Genomic DNA, 23,725 nt, shown 5'->3' with positions numbered 1-23,725 from the left:
TTAAGCACCTGCTTTAATATTTCACCAAGTCTCCGTACGCGGTGATCCTTCGTGCGTCCCTGCCGTGGGCCTGACTCTCGGCACTCTCTGGGCTCTCACGTGCCATCACCAACACCTCTCCCTCCCTGGTGGAGCCAGGCCCTGCCAGCTGTGCTGCCATCAGCACCAGCTGCCCCACCAGACCCCCGAGCCCTGTGGTGGTGGCAGCACGTGCCAGGGATGCCTGTGCCATCCTTATTGGAAACAACCTTCCTGGTACTGGCAGAAAACCACATTTCATCAGCGGGGATGGCAACAGCTGCAGAAGTACAGCGTGGAACAGGCTGGGGTGGTTTGGCTGGAGTGTGGTGGTGTCACCCAGCTGAGTTTGAAGTGCTCAAGGGAATGTTGGGAAGCCGGCAAGGTAGAGGAGGAGGAGGGATGCTCCCAACAGCATGGCCGCGGGCTCTCCCACAGGAATCTGCTTGCTTGCAGCCCTGGGCTACTGAACCTGGTGAAAACAATAGAGGTGACCACAAAGCAGAGCCTCAGGGAACTTAGGCTCTGAAGAGGACCTGGTTAAACCTCACCACACATCACTTCACCAGGGCTTGAAAAATGCTGTTGGAGAAAGGTTGTTTTCTATGAGAGGCCATCCCTCACTGTGCTGGCCAAGCTGGAAGTGCTGGAGCATGCAAAGGAGTGAAATCAGGGATATGGTGCTTTGCAGGGACAGACAGAATGTAGAGTTTGTAATCATGTCTGTATTTCACAGAGGGTAGATGTGGCCATTCCCAAATTGCAACATGAATTTCCACAACCCCTTGAGAGCTGGGTTGGATGTCCATCCATCCATCCATCCATCCATCCATCCATCCATCCATCCATCCATCCATCCATCCATTCCAGATCTCCTCACACATGGTCTCAGGATGCCCTTCCTGTGGGACACCTCAGATGGGTTTGTAGATAACTGTGCTGCTCTTTGTCACACCACTCAGGCCTTTCTGTGGATTTTCTCACCTCAGGCCCCATGTGGTGGGGCTGAACCAGCAGCACCATTTGCTGTCTCTGACTGCTCCCCAGCTTTCCCCCAGAAGGCTGGTGTGCAGTCAGGGGGACTGGTGTCTCTTCCCTTGAAGACAGTGCCTGGCCTTGTTCATCTGCCCATTGCCCAACCCCGAGGGTGCCTCCCAGCCGCGCAGTGCTGTTGGGAAACGCTGTGATAGCCCCATTACCTTTTGACCTACTTGAGCTCTTCCGTACCCGTTCTGCTAATTACAGCTCACCTTTCACAGGGGAAGCAGGGCTGGTTCAACCACAGCCACCTCCCACACCTTTCCTGGGGCTGCTCAAGCAGGTCCCTGGGAGGGAGGACACACAAACCACATCTTCCTAGTGCTCCCCTTGCCCTAGGCTGTTCCTCCAGCTCCTGGAGCCTCCCATGACTAACAGGTTTTGAGATAATTGTTCCACTCCCTAATCTGATCTGCAGAAGATTCATGACATTGTTTTCAAAGTGCCATAAGCCATTTCCAGGGTCTCTAAGCCCATGAGGGTTGTGATTCATCCGCATGCTGCTGCCACAGGTACTTAATCTTCTCCAAAACAGCAAGTCCTTCTTCCAGGGCTATTATCTCCTCAGGAAACGCCACCCAGGCAAGCGTCTAACAGGCCACTTTTGCCTGTTCAGTACTGATGGATATTTGTGCCAGCTCTTGCTTCCTCACAAATGCCATGAGGTACAGTCCTTCCCTGGGAGCAGCTGTCTCAGGAGAGGGGACCATGGGGCTGAAGCCTCCTTCAATGTCACTTGAGGGCTGGGTACCCACCATGGACTGTCAAACCCACAGGAAAGTGGACGCTGCACTAAAGCACAGGGGGCTCCTTGTTTCCCACACAATGTCCTCAAAGTGCCCTTGAATGGACGGGGGTTCATCCTTCACGGTGAGGATGTGAGACACTGGAGCCCATTGGCATCTGGGGCTGGGGACAATTCAGGGGTGACAAAGGCTGCTGCACCACCTGGAATTTAACTCTCATTTTGCCCCAAAGCATCTTGCAAAGGACAGTGATTAATTACTCCTGGCACCAAATATTTGTGTCCTACTACTGAACTTTGTGCAGTTGTCTTGGTTCTGGTTGAACTTTGCTACTGTAGTGGGAACTCTGTTATTGTGGCATTCTTCTCCGGGGAGCACAGAACCACGGGTGGCTGTGATTCAGCTAAGCCAGGTTCACCTCCAGGAAGCCTTTCCTGCACCCAACATCCCTGTGATCCTTTCCCAAACCTAAGGCAGGGGAAACTGAGTCTAAAAAAATCCCAGCCTGGAGGCACTTCTCATGGCACAGCCAATCTCAGCCACAGCCTCCATGGAGCCACCTTAGCTCTTTGTTCTGGCATCTTTTTCCTCTTCTTCCCCAGCATTTTCCATTCCTTGTTTCCAGCTTAATTGACAAAGGACTTTTTTTCATCTTTCCTTATATTTTGAAGCTGTAAATCACAGGTGACCACTGGTGCTCATTGTCTGCTGCATTTGGTGCCATGTTGATGGAATCAGCCTGAGAGCCAGGCTTTGATCCTCCATCTCTAGGGGGTTTCCACACACCTGAGCTGGATGGTGGGCACAGCTCAAAGCTTTCCCCAGCAGCTGGGCAGGACCTCCTTGCTCCTGGGGTGCTGTGGCTGGAGCAGCTGCTTTGCAGAGTACCAGGGCTGCTCCCCAGGAGAACCTTGCTGGCAGCATGGAGCATCCAGCCAAGCACTGCCCCTGGGTCTGGCTCTTTCCAGACCCCCTTGTCTTTGGAACATTCCTGCCTCTGACTTGTTTTTTCAGGTTGTACATGATCCCCAGGTATTTACAAAACACAGCCCTGTTTCCAGACACATTCATGGCTTTGGGTGGTTTCACCTTCTGCCCTGGTGAGGACCTTGTGTCACTGTGCCTGCACAGCCTTTGGCAGCCAGGCTTTCTGCACCACAGTTCCCCAAACCAGAGCTGATTTTGGGCTGCAGGGACCTCACTCCTTCAGTGTGGCTGTGAAACAGTGATTCCATCTCCACTAATACTTAGTGTTCTCCTGGGTCATGTGTGATACCATGCCAGGCTTCCTTTGCCATGCCATCACTTCCTTTGCCTCCCATCTCCCATCCCTGCCCATCATAGAGTCTGTATCTCAACACTGGAGGGATGGGGACAGGGGAAATGTGACTACCCCTTGGTCACAGGACAGATGCCAGGGGAAGCTGACTGGGCCAGGTGACATTCTGCTCCCTCTGCTCCTAGGGAAGGTGGCAGTAGGTCACAGCAGCTGTGACCTGGTTCCCATTCCACGCCTCCATCCTGCTGGGGAAGGTGGTTGCAGAATGGAGCATGTTGTCAGCCTGAAGTTGCTTAAGAGGGCTGAGGCCAGGAAGTGGAGTAGGTGTCCTCCAGCTGAGGCAGGAGGAGGAATTTTGGGGGGGGGGGTAGATGATCATAATGCTTCTGGGAGGTGGCCAGGGTGCACCAGTATTTGCAAGAAGTGTTCGAGATGGCTCTGACCTGGGAAGAGAAAGGCTGTGCTGTCACTGATGGGAATTGTGCTTCCCACACAAGGTGGTGGGGCTTCATGGCAACCACGAGGCCAGGACCATGGGCAATCCCCCACCCTGAGCTTGGGGGTGGCACTGGGGACATGCCCATGGAGCATGAAGCTGGAGCCGACCTCAGAGTGTGGCAGTAAACAGGATCCTGTGCTGGGACAGTCCCATGGAAAAGCTGGAATGGAGAAGGCAGGGAATATCTATCACAGTGAGGATGGAAGCTACAGAAGAGCAGAAATGCAACATAAAGGGGAGCCAGGCTCATTCCTGCTGTCCCCTGCTCCTCCTCGCTGCCTGGAACGGGGCCAGGGCAGGATGAGGGCCAGGGACAAGCAGTGGAGACACAGCTGATCACAGGGGACAGGAGCCTGTCCCCGCCGGCCAGACAAACAGCCCGGACCAAGGACGCGGCTGTCATTCACCAGGAGACATCAAAGCGGCAGGCTGTGTCTGTGGGTGGGGGTAGCAGGGTGCAGCCCCGCCGGCTGCCAGCCAGGGGAGAACAACGAAATGAAGCCCATTGTTGTTGGCGAGTCGCTGAAGAGCGGCGGGACACGGGGCATCCTTTCGGGACGGGAAGCGTCCCTTAGGGTGGCCTCGCCTGCGTGTGGCCACCGTGCCCCCTCGTGGCAGCAAGGCACAGCTCGTGGTCCCGGGCCGGCTGGGCAGGAGCCACGCAGGGATGGAGGCACGGATGGGGATGGAGGAAGGAATGGAGGTGCTGGGTGCCATGGGGTGCCCTGGCAGGGTCACTTCATCCCACCGCGAGAAGTCCACTGGGGGGGCAGCACCCCAAGCCCATCGCTGTTGATGCTGCCTAAGGCCACGTGTGTCCCAGGTCCTCACCAAGCCTCGTCTGACTGCCCCAAACCCCCTCATCTTGCAAAGGTGCCTCCAGCATCCTGCCACCCCCTCTCCTTCTCAGGGGTCACCCCTGCTGGTCATATTTTTGGCATAAATGACTTGTGCTGAGGCCAAGCCAAGCACTTCAGGCGCCGCTCAAGGGCAGCGTGTGTCCAGAGCCAGGCTGGGAATCCTGGAAATAACACCAAGGCTGAAAAGAAAAAAAAGGTGGAAAAACCCAAACACATTCCCCTGCACCCTGCCTCAGTTTTCCCCAGCAAGCCCTCAGGAGTAACAATCCTGGGGCTGTGACACATGCAATGTCATTTTAGGTACCTCGAGTAGGTGCAGGGGGTCAGGAAGATGCTTTCTCAGCCCCTTCTCCTTCCTCCTGTGGCTCATTGTTACCTGTCATAACCTCTTTGTCCTCTCTTTGCAGCCCCAAGTCAAGCACCCAGAGGCCAGGAAAGCCAGACCGTATCTTGAGGCACTTCTGGGACACTTGCAGCTCTCAGTGTGGCATCTGGCTGCTTTCAGGGCCGCTCAGGAAGATCTCAGACACCACAAACCAGGGCAGGCTGGCATGTCCAGCCTCGTGGGAGAGGAACAGCCCTGGGCAGAGATAGCCAGGAGGAAAAAGCTGCCCTGCCCCGTGGAGTTTTTCTTCATTCCTTGAAGGCCACAGGGACCTGCTGTGCGGGATTCAGGGCTGGAGGCAACGCCAGGGCAGCGCCGAGGTGGAGCTGTCGTGATGGATGATGTGACACCATTCCCAAATGCCTCTTCCACAGGTGAGAGTGCCCAGAGCACTGGCAGAGGGGGATGCTGAGAAATAGTACCCACTGTGAGGAGCATTGCACCCAGTGTGGGGTTTAACCTGTGTCTGGCATGGCATGAGCCACACTGGGACAGGAGGTGGCAGGAACATCTCCCAGGCTCCCATGATGGGGACAGGCAGATGCAGGCCTTGGTGCGTTTACAGGAACAGGCAGCCTGTCTTTGCCAAGCACTGGTATTTCCGAGGCTTGCAGCTGGGGAACACACGGCTGCTGTGCCCTGGACCTGCTCCTAGAGGGGAACAACCACCCTGCCTCTGACCCAGGTCTGGGTCTGGCTAAACCCCCCAGGAGAGGTTTGTAAAGGAGAGGTAAAGTGTGAGACAATTTTACTGTGCTGTGGCCTTGTGCTCGAGCCACTGCTCCTGTCCTTGAGCGTGCAGCCTTGAGACTGGCAGCAGTCCTTGCTCCTTCTGGAAAAGTCCCCCAGCTGTCCTGGTACAGAGGGGATCATGCTGTTCCCAGAGGGACAATGGTGCCTACAAGCCACAGGGCTGGCTGAGTGCTTGCCCCAGGCAGCAGGGTTGGGGTTGCAGGAGAAGGGATACTGGCTTGGCCAGGGAGGGAGTATCACATCATTCTGGCCTCTCAGGTACAGGAATAAGGGATGCCGGCAGCATATCAGATCATTTTATTACCACAGCAGCTGTGGGCCAGACTCAGCTCCAGAGGGCATCTGAGTCCAGCCCCTTGACCGCTCTAATACTGTTGAGAAGATGAACCTCGAGCCTCCAAGCACAAGTGCTGAGCATCCTCCATCCCGGTCACCATGGAGCAGCTCTGGGCATCACTGCCATTCTGCTCCCTGCGCCTCTGGGAGCTGGAGGCCAGCAGGGAAAAGTGAGGCGAGGCCAAAGGTGCAGAGTGTGCCTTTCCTAGGACCGCAGGGGCTGCCACCACGTCCTGCCCTGGGGCTGCTGGCAGTGGGGAGCAGCCAGAGCCCCCTCAAATCTCCATGCCAGGCACCCGCCCCAGGCCCAGGGCCTGCACCAGCTCTTCGGTGAGGCCGCTCTTCAGCGTCCGCCGCACTGCGGGAAGAGCAGAGTGTGGCACTGCCAGCGTGAGCAGCACTGGGTGCCAGAGTCCCCACACATGGGGGCCTGCTCAGGCAGGGACAGGGTAATGGGGTGCACTGGCATGGACTGGTCTCAGGGTACATCCAGTCTGGTGGGCTCAGCAGGGCAGGCCATGGGGAAGGAGCCAGACAGGGCATGGGAACAAGGACACAAAGGACAAGGGACAGAGCACAGAGACATGGCGATGGAACAAAACAGTGGCGGGGACAGAGATGAGAAGGAGTATGGGGATTGGGCAGAGCCTGGGAAGAGAGATGGGACAGGGCATGGCAATAGAGACAAAGAGATGGGAAAGGGTAAGGGGACAGGGATACAGAACTGGGAAAAAGCATCTGAGCAGGGACACAGACATGGGACAGGGACATGGAGATGGGACAGTGTACAGGGACAAAACATGGAACAGAGATGGAACAGGACACAAGGACACAGGGATGGGACTTACAGGACTTCCTATTGCCTCGGGACCTCCTGCGCTCCTTGTTGGGGCAGGGTCGGGGGTTGGGATTGTGTGTCACTGATTTCACCAGCTGGTCCATGATTTCATCTGAAGCATCATCAGGTGAGCTGGGAACATCATCCTGGGCTGGAGAGCCGTGGGTCGGGGTGCCATGCCCTGTTCCTGCATGGGGACAATGAGGATGCTGGCACCAGTTGCTCCCAGCCAGCTGGGCATGTCTTGAGTTCCTCAGCCATCCTGCTCCTACCCTGGCTGGCTCGGCTGCGGCGGGCAGGGATATCTGTGGGGGAGGTCAGCACAATCTTCATGCACTCGTGACCCGCTTCCATCTGCTCCCTGGGGCTGCTGGATAACACGGCAGGCGGCAGAACTGCCTCGGCAATGCCGGAGAATTTCTCAGTCTGCAATGGGAGGAGAGGTTGGTGTTGGGGACATGGGGAGCATCGCCTCCTGGTGGCACCCAGGCGAGTGTCCCCGTACCTCGGTGATGAGCCGGCCCCGGGTTTTGTTGCGCTCGCGGTGGGCAGCGCGTTTCTTCTGCTGCAGCAGCACGCGCTCCCAGCAGGTGCGGTACTCCAGGGCAAACTCCTGCAGCAGTTTGCAGATGGATGTCACCTTCACATCCCGCACCGCGCTCGCTGGGTAGCCCAGGTACAGCAGGAAGGAGTGAAACCTACAGGAACATCAGTCATGGAGGGCCACCAACAGGACTGCAAGGTTCCTGCTGTGTCCCCAAGCCACCAACCTGTTGAGGACACGCCTGTGCACCACCTTCAGGACGATGATGCGCTGGGTGCTCTCCTTGAGGAACTCTGTCAGCTTGGTCTTCAGCACTGGCTTGGTCTCATGCTTGGCAATCACCTTCAGGTTGTGCCAGGAGGCCCTGCACCTCCGTTCCAGCTGCACCAGGCTGTTGGCCAGCTCTTCAAAGTCAATCTGGAAGAGTGAGATGTCAGTCCTTGGCCATGCTGGTGTAGCTGGGCAGCCACAGGACCCACACCCTCCGTCTGCCCGGGTGTCACCTGCCTTGCCTCACCTTGGCGGAGCGGGTGATAGAGGCAATTTCTGAGTAGAGGTCAGTGGTTTCTGGGAACTTCTCTACCACCATCTGGCAGAGATGGTAGAGCAGGGACTGCCGGTGCACTGTGTCCTTCACTTCTGAGACCTTCGCCAGGTAGTCAAGCTCAAAGGCTCTGCTCTGAAACCCAATGGACTCAGCAGGGACTCTCATCTCTAATCCAGCAGACCTCCAGTCTGCAGATCCACTGGGTCCCCACCAGCACCTCCCAGCTCCCCACAGACCCTTCTAGGTGCCCACAAACCATGGCTGGTCCTCACCCTGCTCCTCACCTGGGAACCATTCAAGAAGTTGCCCATCGCCAGCAGTGTGGCCAAGATGCACTTGAATGTGTGATTTCTGGCCAGCTGCTCCATGCCTACCTTCAGATCAAAGAGCGGCTCTGCGATCTCCTGGGTGAGGGAGAAGCAGGTGAGATCCCTTGGCCACCCTCTCCCTTGGGAGCTTCAGCATTCACCCACGAGGACAACCACCTCCTGATCAATCCAAGCCCTTGCTTGCCTTGGGGGTCTGCAGCCCATCCCCAGCCATGCTGGGGCACCTCCCATGTTTGGATATGACTGGTCCTCACCAGAAACATGCTTGGCTCAGTGCTTAGCACTGCTGGGGTGTCAGCAGTGGGAGGGCAGAGTGGAGATGGGGTACATGGCTCCCTACCTGCTCCAGGCTCTCATAGTCCAGCTTGAAGGCCCAGAGCTGGAGCCTGGCCGTGAGGTCACTGATGGAAGACAGGGAGAGCAGAAACTGCTCTGCAGAGCCCAAAGGCACATCAGGATTGGCCAACTGGGCCTCCTGGATCTTCTGTTTTTCCTCCTCAGTTGGGACCATGGTTAGGATTTTCTGGAGCAGGGAGAGGGATATGTCAGATGACATACATAGGGTGTGTCACCCCAGGCATCATGGCATGGATGTCTCCTAGCCTGGGGAAATGACCTGCTGAGACCTCAGAGGAGCTGAGCCTGCTTCTCTTGTGCTCACCTCAATCCCTTCCTTACTGACGGCAAACTCATCAAAGTTGAGCACGGCTGTCTTGATTATATGGACGGGTGGCAGCACAGTGAGGCCAATGTTGATGGCATTGCTCCTCTTGGGGTCCAACACCACCACCACCTTCTTCCCATCAATGGCTTTCTGCAAAGAGGGCAGGATGGATGGGGACAGCCAGGCAAAGGGCTTACCTTCATGAACTTATGAACAGAGGGAACCAAACACAGACCAGGCAGTGAGCCAAACCAAATCTGTGCACTGCCCATAATCATTCCCACTGAGCCTCCAGGCTTCTGGTGCCCATCCTTGAGATAGGGTAGGGGTAACAGGGTCCCCACAGGAACTCACAGCCTTCCTCCCACCCCTCAGTGCCCCTCGGCCAATGGGTGCCCATTGGTACCTTTGAGGTTGGCGCTTCCTTTGACCGTGACTCAAAGAGATGCTCCAGTTTCGCAGTATTGACCTCTACATTCTGCAGGGATGCCCAAAGTGTCCCCTGGCCAAACCTGCCACTTCCCACAGTCCCATCCAGCTGCTTCAGCTCCTTCCAGAAGAGCTTCACTGTCCTCTTCTTCTTAGCCTCGGAGGGGCCATCTGTTGTTGAGGGACCTGGCAGCCCCGGTGGGGGTGGGCAGCCAGGGATGGCAGGAGGTGGAGGTGGTGGAGGTGGTGGGCAACCAGGGAGGGCAGGAGGTGGAGGTGGTGGGCAACCAGGGAGGGCAGGAGGTGGAGGGGGAGCCATGAATGTTCCAGCACTCATTGCTTCAATGCCAGGATGGAGGAAAGATCCGTTGGTCATTGGCCCCGTGTCCAGGATGTCAAAATCTTCTTCATCCCCCAAGTCAGTGAAATCCATGTCCTTGATCTTCAGCTGCACAGGGACGGTCTCCAGGCGCTCCCATGTCAGCTCTGTGTCCTTTTTGATGGGCATCATTCCAGTGTTCTCCAGCTTCTGTGTGTGGGTCTCATCATCTATGCTGGACATGGCACGTACCAGCTTGGCATGGGCGCTGGCTACTGGCCCATCTGGAGCCCTGCCACAGGGCCGGGCACTCTCCTGCTCCTGGCTGCTGCTTCCCTTGGTGTCCATCTCCACCTCACCCTGGATCTGGGGGGATAAAGGCATTTCATGGAGCACCTTCTCCCTCCCCGACTCCGAGGAGCCCTTGGCATAGAGCATGTCCAGCATAAACTTGGTGTCAGAGGAGATGGTGCTGCAGGAGTCAGTGATGTCAGATCGAGGCAAATGAGACCCTGCAGGGAGAGAGGAAGAAGCTGGAATAATCTGTTTGGAGGGGGCAGGTAGTGCTGGCTCACTGCAGAGTTGGAGTCCTGCTCTGCAGTGAGGTGTGCTCAGATGCCAGCATTTTGAGCAAGGAGGTACCATCTCCTCCAAGGCTCTGTGTGTCACAGATGCAGGGATGGGATGGGGACTGAGGGGCCACTAATCCCCACCCAGGGACCCAGATGAGCTGGGAACACACACCCTGGCAGCACCTACTTATGCTGGGTGGCTCCACCCTGGGATCAGAGGTGCCATGGTCTCTTTCCCATGCAAGAGCAGTAGGATGCTCTAGTGTAGTATCACTGAGGACATCGAGCCGTCCCTTGGCCATGGAAGAGATCTTCTCCTTCTGGGCTGCAGCCAGGTTCTCCAAAAAGCGAGCTCTGCAAGATGGGGTGGATGTTGGCCAAAAGCAAAGCAGGGATGGGGACAATAGGGACAACCAGCAAACCACGCCATGCCACACTGCACAGCCAGTCCCACAGCACAGAAACCCCCTGCGCTGGCCACACCACATTAGGGACACCAAGGATTCAACCTCCTCTGAGCCCTGCAGAGAGAGGTGATGGCCCCACGGCTGTGCCAACAGGGTGCTGCTGTCACCAGTTGGTCCCAACAGACCTGGTGCTCACTGCAACCCTCATCCAAAAGCTGCAAAACCCAGGAGGGCACCAAGGCAGAGACTTGAGGGCGTGATCCTGCTCCTCATGCCCTGTGTGGCCAGAGCCCAGGTACCTCCAGCCGGGTACCACTCCAAGGAAGCGCATGCCTGGAGACACACGCATGCCTCTACTTACTCAAACTTCTTCAAAATAGGCTTGTCCTCATGCAAGGAGGGGGCCTCCTCCCGCCTGAGGGAAAACAGGGGTTAGCCCCCACTGCTGGCAGTCCCCTGGGGCTCGTGCATCCTGCACACACCCACCTGGCAGCCCTCCAGCATGGAACCCTTGCCCCATGGCCCCAGGGTTCACAGGGAGCCAGGAGAGCCCTGGCAAGTCCCCTCCGGCCCAGGCACCACGTGGCCTCGGGCGCTAGAGAGATGGGACATTGTCCATCACCTGGAGCAGCCTGTGCCACCCCCAGCAAGGACGCCTCACCCCAAAGAAGGGATCAGAGCGTGCCGCATCCTGTGGGGTGATGGGGGAGGGGGTTGGGGTCCCACAGGTAGAACTAGAAGGGGAGAGGCAAGGGATGGGGGCAGCAAGGTGAGTGCAAGTAACTGCTCCCCCAGAGCATCATAGGATAGGGCAAGGGAGAATTAATAGGACATTAAGCTGAAAGAGAGTAGGTTTAAATTGGATATTAGGAGGAAATTCTTCCCTGTAAGGGTGGTGAGACACTGGCATAGGTTGCCCAGAGAAGCTGTGGATGCCCCATCCCTGTAAGATCAGGCTTTGAGCAATCTAGTGGAAGCATTGGAACTAGATGATTTTTAAGGTCCCTTTCAACCCAAACTATTCCAGGATGTTATGATTCTATGATCATGCTGGGAGGGAGCATGCACGTGCAGAGCCAGGCACTTACCAGACAGGGGCAGTTTGGTGCAGCCTGCAAAAGGAAAGACAGAGAGTGGGCAGAGGAGAGGGCAAGCTTGGGCAGAGAGGAGAATGGGGAGCTGGAGCAGAGCTGTGCATGCCCAAAGGATGCCTTGGAGCCCCTGGCTGGACCCTTTGATACCTGCTGCCCCCTCATACATCTCTCCAGCTCCAGTGCCCTCCTAGACTGTTTCCCCCCAGGGAAAGGCAGAGTGTGCCCTGGGATGGACACACCTCATGCTCCTGGGAGCCCACCCTGCTGCCCACCTCCATGCCCCCAGCCCCTCCTGGCTCCTTACTTGTAGACACTGCGCTCTCCTGGGCCCGGGGGCTGCTCCTTCTCAGCCGGGGGGGAGGCCAGGGCCAGCCGCACGCTGGATGTGCTGTTGTAGATGCTGGTGGGACAGGGTCTGGAAGGAGTTGACAGGGACTGAGAGCAGGTCCCACAGGACTGCTCTCCACCCTGGCACCAGCAATGGATCCAAGTGCTGCTTATGCGGCATCTCGGTGTCTTCACCATCCCAGGAGCATCCCCACCACAGACCACCTCCAGCTGCACTTACTCTGCTGGGCTGCTTGGTGCAGGGATAGGCGGGGTGTCCTCAGCTGGGGGCTCCTTTGGAGTGTCAGGAGACCCCAGCAGTGGCTGGGCATCGGCACTGGGATCCTGGGAGCCGCCCTGGGATCGCCACCCACGCCGGCCCTCATCTGTTCTCCTCCGCTCTTTGCGTCCCCCTGAGGGCGGCTCTTCCACATCATCCTCCAGCTTGAGAGCACTCTGTGGAGGGACCAGGGGCATGGCACCGGGCACAACAGCATCCCTGCCACCCCATGCACTCACCCTCCCTGCTGGAGGCAGGTGGCACATGGCCAGATCCTGCTGGAGCCCTGCTCACCTCGTAGATTGTGAACTGCTGCTTCAAGTCAAGGTCGGTGCCCTTGCTGCCCAGGTACTGCTGCACCACCTGCTCCATGCCCTGCTGCTCCAGGCAGTCGGTCACATCATAGAAGGTGTCCTGGTCTGGGAGGGCTGCCAGCGTCTGGGCAGAATCAGAGGGATGCTGCTGGCACTGGGGTGACCCACACTGAGCCCCAGCAGGGTGGCACCACGGGGACACCCCCACAGACCTTGTTGATCAGTGTCATGGTGAACACCAGCAGCTCCGTGTCAGCCCCGTTGCGCTGGTCCAGGATGGCCATTAAGTTGGACCACGGACAGGCACCTGGGAAAAGAGGCATGAACAGGTGACATGCAGGCTGGGAGGGGACACTGTCCCCCAGCAGGGACCTCGCAGGAGGCTGGAGCTGCGCTCACCTCTCGCCTGGTCCACGGCATTGACGGCGCGGATCAGCAGCAAGGCGTTGGGCTCTGTGTACTCCACAAACACCAGGAGCAGCTTCAGGGCCATCTTCACCACCAGGCGATACTGGGACAAGGGATGGCAGCTGGGACAGCAGCAGTGACAGGGGCCTGCCAGCGTGCTGCTGGGGCACTGTGGGGTGGCTGTGCCCATGCCCCAGGACTGGGAGCTTTGCTGTGGGGCCAGGGACCTGCAACTGTGAGGGCTGATGGCTGAGAGGCACTGGGAAGGGACCTGGAGCAGGAGTGTCTTACTCAAGCTCTGTGCCTGGGAATGTGGTCACATCAGGATAGGGAGGTCTGCAGATCCTGGGTGACTTCCAGAAGGCTGGGAGCAGGACCCAACACAAGCAAAGGTACCAGGCCACCAAGCCCAGAGGCAGCGAGTGAAGCATATCCTCTGAGGGATGGTTCAAGGGGACAGCCACAAGCAGGGAAGGGGATGCAGTGGAGGGCACAGGCTGCCCCCCAAGAGCAACAGGCACTCACTGGGCATCCTGAGAGCGTGTACAGCCACTGGACAGTCTCATTGTGGTTGATGACACCCAGCATCCCATCCACGAAGAGCATGATCTGGCTCAAGGCTGCAAGGCAGAGAGTGGGCAGGCTGATGCTGCAGCAGGCAGGGGTTGGGAATTTCCATCCCTGCACAGCATCACTGCAGCAAGGGCAATGTCTGGCTGCTGGGAAGGCAGAGCAGCCCTGACAGACTTTATGGCTCACCCGCCCTGAGTGCCAGCCTTCCTCCCTGGGGACAAGCATGGAATCCTGGAATGCTTTGGTTTGGAAGGGACCTTAAAGACCCATTCCAACTCCCCTGCCACAGGCAGGGACACCTTCCATTAGACCAGGTTGCATAAAAGACCCATCCAACCTGGCCTTGAACACTTCCAGGGATGGGGCATCCACAGCTTCTTTACAGAACCTGCTCCAGAGGTGCCCTGTGCCCAAATACCAACCCCGGAGGATGTAATTCTGGTAGTTCTGGTCAGCCTCCGTCCCCACTTTGATCAGGCACGTCAACCCCTCCAGGTTCACAAACTCTGGCACCAGGTCCTTGTCCTCCTGTGGGAGAAGGCCAAGTTACTGCAGTGTGGCAGCCAGCCCTGGGGGAGCCCCTGTCCCCCACCACACCAGCATCCCCTCACCTGGAAGAGCTGCTTCAGGGAGAAGAGGGACCTCCGCAGCTCAGGCCCCCGTGAGTTGTACAGCTTCTCTGGGAGGAAAGGAGAGATGTGGTGTGAGTGGCTCACTGCTCAACTGGGGCTTCCTGGGAAAGCCCCTCATCCTGACTTATCCTGATCCTGATCTCTGTGCCATCACCCCAGCACTGCCCTGGCTGTGGGACACAGTGGCTGGGAGCAGCTGCTCTACCACAACTACACATTTCAGCCCTCCCACTTTCCTATTTCCTTTTTTTTTGCCCTCTTTTTCTGACCAGCAATGACACAAATATCCCCTCTGGTTTCCTTTGCAAAACCTAAACAGGAACACAGGCAAGAGGTTGAGCTACTTTTAGCCATCCCTCCCTGGGCACAGCCATACCATGGTTCCAGAGTTCCCAGCAGCCCCAGGGCTTGGGAAAAAAAAACACAGGATGGGGCTAGGAAAGCCAGTAGTGTGACACAGGTTGCTCAGGGACAGGACTGTCACTGGGGTGGAGACTATGTGCTTATGGGAATGTGCCTGCAGGCAAGAGCCAGTGTGGAGCAGCCAGGGCATTGGGAAGCTGGAAGGCCCCATGAAGACACCAAGGCCATTGGGAGCCAGCACTTCCCACATGCAAAAACTGAGTTAGCCACACATCCCAACTTATTTGGGTCAGGCTTACAGCTACAACAAGCCAAAAACAAGATGTCCAAGTAGTCCTCCAGATATGCCCTGTAAAACACAGTGTCCCGGCAGCCTCCTCCACTTGCTTATCAGCTTGTCAGAGCTGGGAGGGAAGGCAGAGCTGCTGGGAGGAAAAGCAGAAGAGCTCAGAGCTCAGACAGAGCCTGGGAACTGCTGGCAAAGAGCACGACCATGACCCTGACCCTGGGCTTCCTGCCCCTTCCTGCATGGTTCAGCTGCAGCCCTGCACAGTCAGCTGATGCCCATCTGGCATCACTCTGCTCAGTGCTTGTTTTCCTCCTGCCAAAGACAAAAAAAAAGGCTTGAGACTCTTGAATATTTTGCAGGACCTCAGAGCAGGCTGCCTGAACCATGGCAGCACTTTCTGCTGCGCAAGAGCCCTTTGTTTATGTCTTCACAGCTATATTTAGAGCTTGCCTGAGTGACCCAGAATAACTGCAGTGGGTGGTGGGCTCCCAGCCCAAGAGGCCAAAGTCCTGATCTCGGAGGATGGAGGGGATTAACCCAGCGGGTACCCCATGAGGACCACATCCCCTGATCTCTGGGAGGGGTTATGGGGTGGAAGCAGCCCTCTCCATCACAAAAACCCTGGCCAGAACTCACTGCAGGGGCCAGGCCTCCCCCGTGCAGGGCAGTGGAGCTGCTGGAGCAGGCTGGAGGAGGGAGCAGCCCCGACTCACCGATGATGGCGTGGACTCGGACGGAGAGCTGCGTGCGCAGGATCAGCGTCGGCCGGCGCCCCTTCCTGAGGTGAGGGAAAATGTGCTGTGAGTGCTGCAGAGGGACCACCCCAGCCCTGACTTCTTGCCAATGGTGTACACACACATGTGGGTCCCTGTGTCACCACAGGGCTCAGGTACCCCGTGTGCCCTACCTGACCTCCTCATAGAAACCCTCCAGATCATCCTTCTGTTCCAGCAGGGATAAGTCAAGGTCCAGGTAGTGTCCAGAGGGTGAGATCTGCAGCGTGCAGTCCTCCAGCTGGGGATGCAGACAGCAAGGCTGAGTGCCCACGCCCAACACAGCCCTACAGGCTCCCAGAGCATTCCCAGGTCACCCTCCCATCCACACCAAACTCAGCTGGCAGACACATCCTGCAGTGGGGTGGCATGTCCCACCTGTCCCCAGCCACTGGCTCTGCAGGGAGATGTCCCAGCACCTTCTGCCTCAGCCTAGTGCTGATTGTGGAGAAACATGGAGCCCCAGGCAGGAAAAGGCTGAGTGAGGGCGGTCCTGCCAGCACTGAGCTCCTTGGCAATCCCTGGGTGGGAACCATGGCAAGAGGCTGATTGGCTCCCTGGGGCTCCCCTTAGTCAGCAGGGGCTCAGCTGGGGCAGGATCCATCTCCTCCCAGGGCTGGCAAATTGCCCCTGCCTGCAGGGACTGGGTCTGAGGGAACTGTTGGGCACCCAGCCCAGGCAGGGACCCCCCAAAGCAGTGCAAATCCCTGGGATGTGCCCTGGCTGACACACCCTCTGACTCAGCCCAGAGCCACGTGGCGTCTTCCATCAGAATTTGGATAAGCACAGCTCTGAGACAAGGCTGGGGCAAGGGGCACCTTCCCAGAAAATCCATGCACAGCACCCATGGTGCACAGCACCCACAAAGTCCTTGAGGTACCCTGGGGCCAGCAGCACCCCACAGCACCCAGCCAGGTCTTCTGGGACATGGCCATTCACCCTCAAGGCATGAGCAGAAGCAGAGGGAGGGCAGTGCCAGCACCTTGCACATCTGGATCTGTTCCTAAAGCACTTGCAACTCCCCTGCCCCACCCTCTCCCTGCTCAACCCATCTCCAAGGAACACATCTGCAGGGCAGGAACTGAGGACTGGGGATAAAACCCCATTATTAAAGCTACTCTTGTGCAAACAAGAGCAAGCAGCAATAGGGGAGAGAAGTGGGGATCCATCAGCCATCTAAAACCCCACCTCAGTTTCAACCCCAAATTGCAAAAGCTCCAAGCACAGTGCTGTGGCTGAGGAGCTCAGATGGGAACAGTCACAGCTTCTCTGCCTTTCCCATCAATGCCTTTCCCCACTGTGGCCCTGGAGATCCCACTGCAATACTGGGTATGGCTCCTGTGTCTCACTGGGATTCCTTTCCATGACATTCCCATCTCCTTGCATTGATTGTGCCCAATCCCAGCATTGGGCACAAGCTCACACATATGAATTCACGGTGGGTGTGGCTTTAATACCATAGGGTGAAGTCAAATGACACATGAATTGAAGTCATTAACTGGGCAATTTGGCAGGGCACTGTGGTTGGGTTGGACATTGCTGGCCACGCCAGCCAGCCATGGCAATGTGCAGCAAACACAGGCTTGGCAAACACAGCACCTGGCACTGGGCAGGCACTCCTGGCTGCCAGCTCTGCCTTCACAGCGTGAGTCCCTCACACTGACCCCACACAGGGTTTGCTCACTGGGGAATGCTTCAATTCCTCTCCTGGGACAGGCTGTCCTGCATCCCTGCATCGACCTGGACATCCCTGCATCCACCCAGCCAATTCCTTCATACTTCTGGGCATTCTCCCTATCTCTGATTCCTCCTGGCCACCCCTGCATCCACCCAGGCACTCTAAGTCAGCAAAGAGCAACCCACCCCAGTACAAAGGCCTTGCCTTCTCTGGGCTGCCGCAGCCCCAGCAAGCCAGAGTTAACATCCCCAGCTCCTCCGGGGCTGCTGACATGTCCCAGCTGTGGGGGGAGCCCCTGGGACCTGACCCCGTGTATTTCCCGTGTGAGCTTGGCAACGTTTCCCACTAGGGATGCTCCAAACCCTGGGCCCTGGCTTGGCTGTGGCCTCCCTGGGGATGGGGAGAAGCCATCCCAGGCTCCTGCATCTCTGCCAAAAATCCTGGGCAGCACTTCCACACCAGGGAGCAGCAGCTGCCCCAGGGCCAGGGGTTATTCAGACAGGGGGTTTATACCCTGTAGGATCAAGCTGAGGTCTCAGTGTCATGGTGCTGGGGACAGCAAGTTGGGGTCACAGGTTACTGACAGCTCCCAGTGCAGAGTGGCTCTGATTCATCTGTCTCCTGCCTGGTAAACCATTACAAAATGAGCCGGACTTTGAGGGCAATGGGGATTGAGGGCAAAGCAGAGCTGGGAGAGGAGAGTGTCCCACGCTCACACATCCAGCCCGTGGCTCCTGGGAGTCCCAGCCACCCTGCAGCAGGATGGATGTCCTTCACCCATTCACAGGGAGGCTCTGGGGTCTTGCTGAGGTCTGATGCTCGTGCCAGCCCTGATGTGGGACAAGGACCCACAACCCTGAAAAAGATTCTGTCTGTGTTGAATGTCCCATCCCTGGAAGTGTTCGAGGCCAGGCTGGACAGGACTTGGAACAAGAGGTCTGATGGAAGGTGTTCTTGCCCATGGCAGTGGAGTGGAACAAGGATGATCCCTTTAAGGTCCCTTCAAATCCAAATCATTCCAGGATTCAGTGGGGGTGTGTGATGGAAACCTCCTCACCTCCAATATGGAGAAACAGCATCCATGCACAGACGAACTCACACTCCCCACCACAGCATAACATTTTCCTGCTCACCCCTATCACAGCATCCCCGCACGCTCCAAGGCCAGGCAACAAATATCCTCTTTATCTGTCAGCAAAGGAAACACTTTTACCACTTTTACCCCCTTTCTAACACTTTTTTTTTTCAGTAACCACAATTTCTCGGCATTGCTGCAGCTCTTCTAGAAAGGCTGTGGGGAAACTACAGGAAAAATATATTATTTAAACATAGTAGGCAGCAGTTAAACACAAGGCACTGACAGTTCAGAAAGCACTGGCATCACCAGCTGCTGCTCTTCCTCCCAAAACACACAGGGCTGATGGTTTGTAGAGTTACACCAGCCACAGGACCCACCCCAACCCTAACCTCAAGCCCAAGCCCAAGCCCAGCCAAGCACATTCACCACAGTTCAGCTGCAGGGTTAGGAGGGGTGTCCTTTGCCAGGGCACTCAGGTGCTTGTCCACTCCTGCATGATGGATGGCAGCAAGTGGATGAGAACACTGCCACTGCCTTGTCATGGGGGCAGGGGGGATCTCTGGAGGTCACCCAGAGCTGGCCCAGAAGTGCCAACTTGCTTCCCTCTGGAAGCTCCTCCAGCTGGGCTCATTGCTCATTAACAGATCTCCTGCTGTTTACCAACAGACCTGTGGCAGTGGGAGGAGCCCAGTGCCAGGCAGCAGTTGGTGTCCTGGAAAAGCCACGGCATGATTGCCTGGCTGCAGTTCCCTTCCTGGGATCCATGCAGGGATGGTGTTGGGAGCTGGGGAGTGCTGGGGGCTGCTGAGCACCAACACTCGGTGCTGCTGACCCCTCCTCACTGCTTTCCTACCATCCAGGGGTGAAGTGGGGCACAGACCCTCACCAAAGCCCTCCTCCAGCCTGTTAGGAAACAGAGGGCAGCAGGGCTGTGGGATGGGGATTGCTCACTTCACACACAGAGATTGCCCCACCGGCACCTCTATTGAGTACAAGAGCTCTCAGCAAGTTTATGGCACCGAGGCCAGCGAACTGTTTGCTCTTCCCAGATTTCCGGGGGAGGAAGGAGAATGCAAAGCTCTAGCCTGATGGGTTTTGCAATTGTTTGGAAAAATCCCCAGATCGAGAGGTGAGATAGTGCTCTAGGGAGCCGCAGGGGCATTTGGGGACTTAAAGGACAGCCAAAAAAACCTGCCCTGTCAAAACCTGCCTGCAGAGGTTCAGAGAATGGCCACGCCCTGCCCAAGCATCACCCAAGGGTACTAAAAAAAATGCTGGAAAGCGGAGAAGATAGTATCAGCCTGGAGGCAAACAATGCAGCAGCAGCAAACAAAGCAGGAAGGTATTTCCAAGCACAAACACACTTCCCGGAGAGCATGAAAAAGCCATCAGTGACAGGTCCTGTTCAGGGAGAGGAAGCACCAAGGGTGTCATGGGGCAGGACAGGCTATTCAAGGCAGTGATGCTTGCACCAGAAACCTCTTGCTCATCATCTCTAAGCTGTTCCCAGCACAGGGAGCTGCTTAGCCGGGCTCAGCTGCTCTCCCAAGGCAGCTCATCCCCTGGGTGCGTGCAGCTCAATCTTCGTCCAACTATGAGGGTACCATAGCCCAGCTCCCTCCTGGCTGCTGCACCCTCTTCCAGTGCTCTGCAGGTCCAGGCATGCTGCCCAGCAGGACAAACCTGGCACCAGGCATTCCCAGTTGAACTTTTTTACAGCCAGTTCCTTGGGAAAAATCCGACTGTTCATTTACTAATTTTAGGGCGGTGACTAATGGAACTGAGTGCTACCTGGCACAAAAGGCACCAGGGGAGGCTTTGGCTGGTCATGCCAGGGGAACGACATCTGCATGGCTCCAAGGGTGCCAGCTCTGAATTTCAACTGAGCTGGGTGCCTTGGGAGACTGACCTCACTCCACAGGCTGTAAATCCCAGTGCAGGAGGCTCCCAATGAGCACATTTGCTTGTGCAAACCCCAGCCAGCATCCCAGCTTGTCAGGTGGGACATTCTGCAGCCCTTGCTGCCTCAGAGAGCGCTGTGTGGTAAAGGCAGCATGGTTTATAACCTATATAATCCAGAAATCTGGTTTATAAGCCCAGAACAGGATCCAGGGAGTTCACCTGCGATTTCACCAAGGGTCGTGGGATGATAGAGGGAAACTACAGGAAAAAATATCCAGAGCTTGGATTAGATAGAGAGCAGAGCCTGAAATCGCAGGATCAACACCCTTCTGCTGGGCACAGGACCTTGCAGCGCTGCCGCCCTCGGGAACGCAGTGTCCAGTGTCCCCTCCCCCTGCCACTGCCCCTGCCACCATGGCAGCGCTCCGGGCTGGCGATCCCGTTACAGCCAGCTCCTGCCCAGGGAGCACAGCACACGCATGAAATTTGAGTTTGCTCCATTCGTCATGTCTCCAAGCTGTTTGTTCCCAAACAAACTCCCTTTAGTCACCGCCTAAAAATCCCATGACGGCGACATGAGACGCTGCTTCTTTGATCCAAGAAAAATGAAAAGGGGAATAAACGGGAGGTTTTTTTTTTTTGGTGCAGGCAAAGGTCTCAAAGTGATCCCCTCTCCCCTGGAAGGGCAGCAAGCTCAGTGTCGGGCACAGCGAGCTGAATTTCCCTCTCCTGCTGCTCCATCTCTCCGCTCTAGCTCTGAGCAGAGCTCCCCCCAGCCAGCGGGGGCTCCTGCCTCCCTTCCCTGCACTCCTGTGGTGCTGCAAGACCGAGATGCTCAGCTATTGTCGAACTCTGCTGGGTCCCACGTCCCTGAGGAAGAAAACAAGCCAGTCCCCATCCTGAGAAGGATGCTCCGAGAGCATCACCTCCACAGGAGACAGGCAGGGAGGATGCCGTGTCTCCCGTGTCTCCTCCACTTCCCAGCCCGAGCCAGACTTGAGGACACACAAACAAGACACGGTGCCTCGCTTCACATTCAGCCTCCTGCCTTCCTCCCAGCTGAAGGAAATTGCTCAGCGTGCATTTCCGTACTGCTCTCCGCTGACAAAGCTGCCGCCGGAGCGGTGAGATGAGGGGCTGGCTGCCCTCCGCCCCCACCATCACCGCCCCACGCTCCAGGTGCCGCAGCGAGAACCAGCACGGGAAGGGTCCCAGGCGGAGCCGGTGCGCTCCGCTCCCGGTTCCCGGCGTGGAAGTGCGAGGCCGGCGGGGAACACGCTGCCTCAGCCCCGACCACATGGGCATGGACGCCTGCCCTCATCCTGCTTCCCCCTGACAGGGTTCCTGCATGCTCTGAGCAGCACATCCTCTTCCTCCCGCCGACTCATTGGGGCCGGCCGAGGCTGGCATCTCCCACAGGAGCTCATAAACCCCGCCGTGACTCACACCGGCAGCGCTGCCGGGGACACCCCGTCCGATCCCTCGCCCCCCGGTCCCCTCCAGCCAGCCATCCCCACCCCGAGCCCCGCACGGTGCCTTCCCCGCCGTCCCCGTCCCTGCTCACCGGCAGCGGGGCCCCGACCAGGCGGTGCAGCGCGGGCAGCTGCGCCCCCAGGGCCAGCGCCTCCTCCACGGCGTAAACCGGGGCTCGTCGGGGCTCCGGGAAGCTGCCGAAGGCGAAGGGATCCGCGTCCTCCAGGTACTGCACCCGGCATGGCACCGTCGCCTCCGCCGCCTCCACCAGCGCCATGGCCCCGCCGCCGCCGCGGCCCCGTGCACACCCGGGGCGGAACGGGTTCGGCCCGGCCCCTCCGCCCTCCCCGTCCCGGGAGCGGTCGCTCCGTGCTGGGTACTCGGCGCTCGGCGCGCCCTCCCGTGGGTCATCCGGGAAGGATGCTCCGGGCACCGGGATGCTCCGGGCTCTGGGGGGCTCCACTGGAACGCTCTGGCACCAGGGTGCTCCAGGATGGATGGTTCGGGCTCTGGGGGGCTCCACTGGAACGGGCTCTGGGGGGCTCCACTGGAACGCTCTGGCACCAGGGTGCTCCAGGATGGATGGTTCGGGCTCTGGGGGCTCCACTGGAACGGGCTCTGGGGGGCTCCACTGGAACGCTCTGGCACCAGAGTGCTCCAGGATGGATGGTTCGGGCTCTGGGGGGCTCCACTGGAACGCTCTGGCACCAGAGTGCTCGAGGATGGATGGTTCGGGCTCTGGGGGGCTCCACTGGAACGGGCTCTGGGGGGCTCCACTGGAACGCTCTGGCACCAGGGTGCTCCAGGATGGATGGTTCGGGCTCTGGGGGGCTCCACTGGAACGGGCTCTGGGGGCTCCACTGGAACGCTCTGGCACCAGAGTGCTCCAGGATGGATGGTTCGGGCTCTGGGGGGCTCCACTGGAACGCTCTGGCACCAGAGTGCTCGAGGATGGATGGTTCGGGCTCTGGGGGGCTCCACTGGAACGCTCTGGCACCAGGGTGCTCCAGGATGGATGGTTCGGGCTCTGGGGGGCTCCACTGGAACGCTCTGGCATCAGGAGTGTCCAAGATGGATGCTCCACGCTCTGGGGGGCTCCGTCAGGGCCCCGGTATCCAGGATCTCCAGACCCCAGGTTGCTCTGGCGTTAGGGGTGCTCCAGCCCCTGTGGGGCATCACTGAGATGCCCCAGGATGCTCCAGGCTGCTCCAGGGGACCAGGTGGGTCGGGTCACCCCAGGTGAACAGCAGCACAGATGGGCAGCTGGGCTGCATCTCCCCTTCCTGGAGCAGGGGGGAAGCAGCACAGGATGAGCTTCCTGCATCCAGGGGTGTTGTGGTGCCACTCTGGAAGTGGGGCATACTGAGCTCAAACTGCCAAGCAAAGCTTGTGTAAAACCCATTTTACTTTCTTTTTGACAGATTACCTGGACAATGGCAATGATCAGATGCGATGGAGTGGTGGGCAGGGAGCTTTCCCCTTGCTCCTGCCTCCAGCCTGCGTTCCCCAGCCATCGGCTCCTGCTGGCAAACATTTGCAGCACATTTGTACCCAGGCAGAGAGATGAGAGAAGGTGATGCCACCGAGGCTCTCAGGGGAGTGTCCTGTGGCCCATTCCTACCTGGCCAGAGGGCTCAGGCTGGCACTCAGCACCTGAGAGTGCCCATGCCACAGGCACTACCAGCCAGAGGTCTCACTCTGGCTAAGGTGTCCTGTCCTGTCCTGCAGGGGCACAGCTCAGAGCTGGCTCTCCATGGAGCACTCTGCCAGTGTCCCTTCTTGCCCCCTGCCCAGCATCCCACCTCTCTGGGCTGCTTGGGCACAGCTCACTGCCCACCCAGGACATGGAGTGTGAATCTCCTGGATTGGGAGCCTCAGGGATGGGGGGTGGGAGATGGGGCCCCTCCCAGGCGTGGTGGATGGCCTAATCAGCAAGCAGGAGATTTTAGGTGTATCTGAGAGGGGCTGAGGAGGGAAA

The 23,725-nt window shown here is 57.9% G+C and overlaps 1 protein-coding gene across 1 annotated transcript; it reads right to left on the bottom strand.

The window, feature by feature from the left end:
- Nucleotides 1-5,852: 5,852 nt before the first annotated feature.
- FHOD1 (formin homology 2 domain containing 1) lies at nucleotides 5,853-22,099 on the bottom strand. Its single transcript, XM_064723258.1, has 22 exons — nucleotides 21,839-22,099; nucleotides 15,751-15,857; nucleotides 15,557-15,621; nucleotides 14,171-14,238; nucleotides 13,982-14,087; nucleotides 13,512-13,606; nucleotides 12,978-13,089; nucleotides 12,791-12,885; nucleotides 12,559-12,702; nucleotides 12,226-12,440; nucleotides 11,962-12,072; nucleotides 10,344-10,510; nucleotides 9,243-10,096; nucleotides 8,834-8,986; nucleotides 8,513-8,695; nucleotides 8,128-8,247; nucleotides 7,814-7,975; nucleotides 7,523-7,713; nucleotides 7,258-7,450; nucleotides 7,025-7,178; nucleotides 6,763-6,939; nucleotides 5,853-6,272 (listed from the first exon to the last, which is right to left on the bottom strand). Exons 1-22 carry the CDS (start codon nucleotides 22,022-22,024, stop codon nucleotides 6,190-6,192), a joined length of 3,741 nt encoding a protein of 1,246 aa, XP_064579328.1. The 5' UTR covers nucleotides 22,025-22,099; the 3' UTR covers nucleotides 5,853-6,189.
- Between the last annotated feature and the right edge of the window lie 1,626 nt (nucleotides 22,100-23,725).

The sequence above is a fragment of the Zonotrichia leucophrys genome, chromosome 11 (genome assembly GCF_028769735.1).
Source record: "Zonotrichia leucophrys gambelii isolate GWCS_2022_RI chromosome 11, RI_Zleu_2.0, whole genome shotgun sequence".
Taxonomy (NCBI): Eukaryota; Metazoa; Chordata; class Aves; order Passeriformes; family Passerellidae; genus Zonotrichia; species Zonotrichia leucophrys.
This window is presented reverse-complemented; position numbering and strand designations above follow the sequence as displayed.

Coding starts and splice junctions, on each gene's coding strand:
- FHOD1 (XM_064723258.1), bottom strand. CDS start 22,024: ATGGCGCTGGTGGAGGCGGCGGAGGCGACGGTGCCATGCCGGGTGCAG. Junction 15,622..15,750: donor GGTTTCTATGAGGAGGTCAG/GTAGGGCACACG, acceptor CCCTCACCTCAG/GAAGGGGCGCCGGCCGACGC. Junction 12,703..12,790: donor CCATGACACTGATCAACAAG/GTCTGTGGGGGT, acceptor GATTCTGCCCAG/ACGCTGGCAGCCCTCCCAGA.